The 4,991-nt window shown below is 37.2% G+C and overlaps 1 protein-coding gene across 1 annotated transcript in view; it reads left to right on the top strand.

Moving 5' to 3' along the window:
* The window catches only part of LOC103362825 (WD repeat and FYVE domain-containing protein 3-like), a 61,578-nt gene extending 57,332 nt beyond the window's left edge, over positions 1-4,246 (top strand). The window contains exons 12-13 of the mRNA XM_008289319.1: positions 2,291-2,562; positions 3,919-4,246. Coding sequence (XP_008287541.1) covers positions 2,291-2,562; positions 3,919-4,162 — 516 coding nt within the window. The 3' untranslated portion in view covers positions 4,163-4,246. The remainder of the gene's footprint in view (positions 1-2,290; positions 2,563-3,918) is intronic.
* The last annotated feature ends 745 nt before the right edge of the window (positions 4,247-4,991 follow it).

Here is a 4,991-nt window from a genome sequence, read left to right on the forward strand (position 1 = left end):
CCTCAACGACGGGGCAACTACAATAAAAAAATAAATAAAAAGTTAGCAAAAAGGAGAAATAATAATAACTAAAGCCGCAAGCGGCGATGGACGGGTCCTCGCACCTATGCTTGTCGTGCGAAGTGCTGCTGATATAATTATTGTAAAATCTAGCCATGCAGGTGTCATACGTACAGTACGTGCTCAGAAATCATAACTCTGGGTGTATATTCTCACCCCATCATTCTGACATTTTATGTGTCAAAAAGAGAAGTTTGAAATAAATTACTTCAGAGGCAGGATAGAAATTGTTAATAACAAGAAACCCCCGGTGGTATTATTACCTGTTTTCTCTGCCGTGTGTCTGCGCTGCGCGTCACCTGTGTCATTCAAAAGCTTCATCTGTTGCCGATCGCAGGCGTTTCTCAGCTGCCTATTAAAAACCCTTCGCCTGTCGCTGTCATTCTGTGTTCTCGGGCTGTTTTTATTTCCCCAGACTCATATCTAGGTTACAGTTTGATGTTTCAGTTTAGGTTACTTGCAAATGTGGAGCCATAAAACTTGAAGAAAAATGTAGAAAAAAAAAAAACTCCAGTCAGTGCACTGAAGCAAGAGAAACCCTGAGGGGCTGTTAAATATGTCACCGTGAAGGAAAAATGAGAGGAGAAGGAGTTGATGAATAGAGATGTGACTGAATGAGGTGACAAAAACACTAATGATGTGAAAATCAAGACATGGGAGAGAATAATTGAGTTACATGTGAAATAAGTAAGAAAAAGATAAAACTTTATTAATCCCAAAGGACGTTCTTGTGCCAGATGTTGCTCAGAAAAAAAATGAGGAATGTAGTGACTAAAAAGTAGAAAAGCAAAAAGATAAAAGTGTGTTACAATACTGGAATAATAAAATAAGGCTTGAATAGAACAGTTAAAGTAGTGCTGGCAATTATACTGAGGTGATGAGTAACATGATAATGAAATAATATACCTGAAGCACGAGATGTAAGTGAAATATTACACCTGAGAAATGAAAATATGAAATATTCCATGTATATGTTGTGCTTGAAATTAAGTGCTACACATGATCCGGAAACTGATGTTGCACCAACTATTGAGAAAAATACACTGAAATAGTATCAGTGAGCTAAAGTAAGGCTAGAATAGAATACTGTGATGATAAGTAATAACACATGATAATGAGATATTTTGCCTGAAAAATGAGCTGAAAATGAAATATTACACATTATATTGATAGTGTTGTACATGAAAATGAGAAATATTGCACATGTGATCAACATTTTGCAAAAAACTAAAGAAATATTACACATGAAACTGAAATATTGCACCAGAAACTGATGTTGCAAAAACTATTGAAAATATTAAAAACTTAAATCATATAAGTGAGCTAAAGTAAGGCTAATGTAGGACAGTTAAATGTAAGACTGTCAACTATACTGAGGTAACTAGTGATATAACACGTGATAATGAAATATTGCACCTGAAAAATCAGATGAAAATGAAATATTACACATTATATCAACAGTCTTATACATGAAAATAAGAAATATTGCACATGTGGTCAAAATTGTGCAAAATAAAATGAAATATTACACATGAAACTGAAATATTGCTCCGAAAAATGAAAATGTGAAATGTTACATACTTCACATTAAAGTAAATGCGACATGATGTTGCACAAAGTAATCAGAAAAATATACAGAGATACAATAATTAGCTTTAAAATGAGCCAAATAATCCTAGAATAGAACAGTAAAACGTAATTCTGGAAATAAATAATATCACACATGATAATTAAATATTGTACATCACATTTACAGTGTTTTTAAGTGTGAACTATTACACCTGTATTTAGAATATTGCAAATTAAAATAAAAGATTACACATGAAACTGAAATAATGTGCCTGAGAAATGAAAACATGGAATATTGCACGTTACATTGACAACATGTCCATAAAAAAAGTGTAATATTGCACAAGCAACAAAAATTTAACACGTGAGGATGAAATATTGCAAATGAAACTGAAACATGACACCTGAAAAATGAACAAACATGAAATACTGCATGTGAAATCAAATGTTAATCATGGTAACTGTTGGGAAAAGTAGTTTTGCAAATTATATTCAACATATTGAAAAACATGCAGAGACAGTATAATGCAAGCTGTGTGACATTTTCAGAAGAAATTAAGCTACAACTAAATAAAAGTTGTTTTTTTTTGTCAATGCTTGTTATCGTTTTGCTCTCATTGACGTGACATAACTTAAATATTCCATCTTTCTCTGGTTTCAGGCTTTGCTAGCGGTGCTACGTGAGAGCCACCGCACCCGGACGGTCTTCCGTAAGGTGGGCGGCTTCGTCTACGTCACGTCGCTGCTGGTGGCCATGGAGCGCTCGCTGTGCCAGCCGCCGCGTCACGGCTGGGAGCGCGTCAACCAGAACCAGGTGTTCGAGCTCCTGCACACCGTCTTCTGCACGCTGACCGCCGCCATGCGCTACGAGCCGGCCAACTCGCACTTCTTCCGCACCGAGATCCAGTACGAGAAGCTGGCCGACGCCGTGAGGTAAAGCCATGGGCAGAGATCTGCCTCATCTTACATGAATCTGCATGTTTGCTTTTCATACAAACACTTGATTTCCTCCTTCTGTGGATGGATAATTAAAGAGGCTGTGAATCATGAATGGAAACCTTGAGTTCAGTTTCAGGTGATTTTAGCAAAGAGGCTGCTTTACGTTTTTCCCATTTAGGATTTATGTAATAGAACTGATTGGAGCTTTTTGATTGATGTTTGTGTTGTTTTAGTCACATTTTGTGGACGTCATCAGCTGTCATGAAGATTTAATTAGCTTGATCATACAGCTAAACTTATTTTTATACTTGGAATCACAGAACCGAACTTTTTGCTTTATGACCGCCGCAAAATCTGGCCCAGAGTTCTGGGAAAACGACATTGTGTTGACATTTTTTAATTGATAATTACCCTCCGGAGTCACACCAGTTGCAGCACTTCATAGTTGTAATAATAATATCTCTGTAATGGATTCAAGTACCGACTTATTGTGTCTCTTGTTCTTACAATCCATCCTGCAAACACTGATATTTGTGGACACTTTAGTTAAATATTCAAAGCATGCAAGTTCATTTATATAGCAGCAGGAGAAGTTATTCAAAGTCCTGCACAGACAAAGGTAGCAAAAATATGACATGTAGAAGAGAATAAAATGACATGAATTCAGTTTGATAAGTCCAAAACAATACAGACAAGTTGAGCAAAGTGTGCACAAAATTTAGAGAAAAACAAGAAAAAAAGAAATTAATTGAGCAAAGTGCAGACAAGTTAAATAGATTCGATTAGTTCCAACTTCAGAGCATGAAGACGGTGAAATGTAAGCAGTGAAGTGCATCATATGTGGTATGATATAGTATAAAGAGACAGTGTGGCAGGAACACATTTAGTGTATGAATAGGATTTGTTCTTGTTGGCTTTTTAACTTTAACGTCATATCACTGTGGTATGGATATTTAAATGAAACATGTTAAGCTGAGAAATATGTGTTATTGTGCCTTTATAGTGGTAAATTTGTACACATCTCATTATGAGGAGATCCAGGAAAAAAATGCCAGAGAGACACTAGAGAGGAAACTTTAGAGACAATATTTTGTTTTGAATCTATAAACCGAACACTAAATCACAATTTGTTGATAAAATAGGTTGAAAAAGTTCCAAATAATTTAAAAAACATAGGTTTTAATTATATTTAGCTGCTGTTCTGGTTTAGCGTAGAGGCTGCTGAAGCTTCTTTTCCACCAGATCATCATCAGAGACACTTTATATATGTGTGTGTTCTTGTTTGTTTGTAATATTAACTGCCCTCTCACTTTCTCCTCGTGTTTAACCGGTTCGCCTCCCGTCCTGCAGGCTGCTGGGCTGTTTCTCCGACACCAAGAAGCTGGGTCCCACCAGCGTTTTCCCGTCCAACGCTCAGCCCTTCCAGAGGCTGCTGGAGGACGAAGCCGCCCCTGGAGGCTGCGCGGGAGACAGCGTGTGTCCCACGCTCAAGCACTGCAGCAAGCTCTTCATCTACCTGTACAAGATGGCCACCGACTCCTTCGACAGGTCAGTGGGGCGGCGCACACACGGGACACTTCGATCCTCGGTGTAGACGTAGAGATGCTTATTGATGTAGAACAGAGTGTGAAAGTCTGTTCTCGACAAAGGGAAAGAACATTGTGCTCAGTCGCCAGTTTATCAGGTGCACCTATTGTAAAGTATCACAATTTAATACGACAACCTTAAATTAAAAACCCCTAATATTCATTTCATGTTTGAGAGTTTCAACTGCGTGATCAGTTTGGAGAACAGTTTGGGAAACAGAAATGAAACACAAAGATGTTTCTGTTGTTTCTACTTTGTAAAGCTTCTGTGAGTGTGCTATGTAAGTATTAATAATAATACAGTGAGCACACGGTGGAATAAACAGCTCCTTAGTTTGTTTTATTACATTCTGAATATTGTAATCTTAATGAAGCTCTTAATTGGTTCCCGACTGGTTTGTTCTGCTGCATTAGTGTTACTTTAGTGTTCCTAATAAACTGGTGACCGGTTCTTTTTGTGTAGTGTTGTGTTATTCCAGAGCCAAGTTAACAAAATCTGACTACATAAAGCAGGAATTCCTTGTTTTCTGCTCACATAATAGCTGAACTATATTCTGTCCAAAGGGTTTTGTGTGACTGAAGAGATGTATAGCGAATATTGCACCATAAATCAATGCGTTCACTGTTGTGTTTTGTTGCCAAGTTACTGCTAAAAAGAGACTTGAGGAGATTGAGTTCAGCAGATTGCAGCCACATGTCCTTTGATTTCAACAATACGTCAAAAAAAAAAAAAACTCACTTCTTCCAACCTGTTTTTAGTAAAACCTTTATGTTTCATGTTCTCATGAGGAACTGTCCTGTTTCCTTTTAGCCTCTTATGAATCCTAAAAGAAACTG

This window comes from Stegastes partitus, unplaced genomic scaffold, assembly GCF_000690725.1.
Source record: "Stegastes partitus isolate 25-593 unplaced genomic scaffold, Stegastes_partitus-1.0.2 Scaffold606, whole genome shotgun sequence".
NCBI lineage: Eukaryota > Metazoa > Chordata > Actinopteri > Pomacentridae > Stegastes > Stegastes partitus.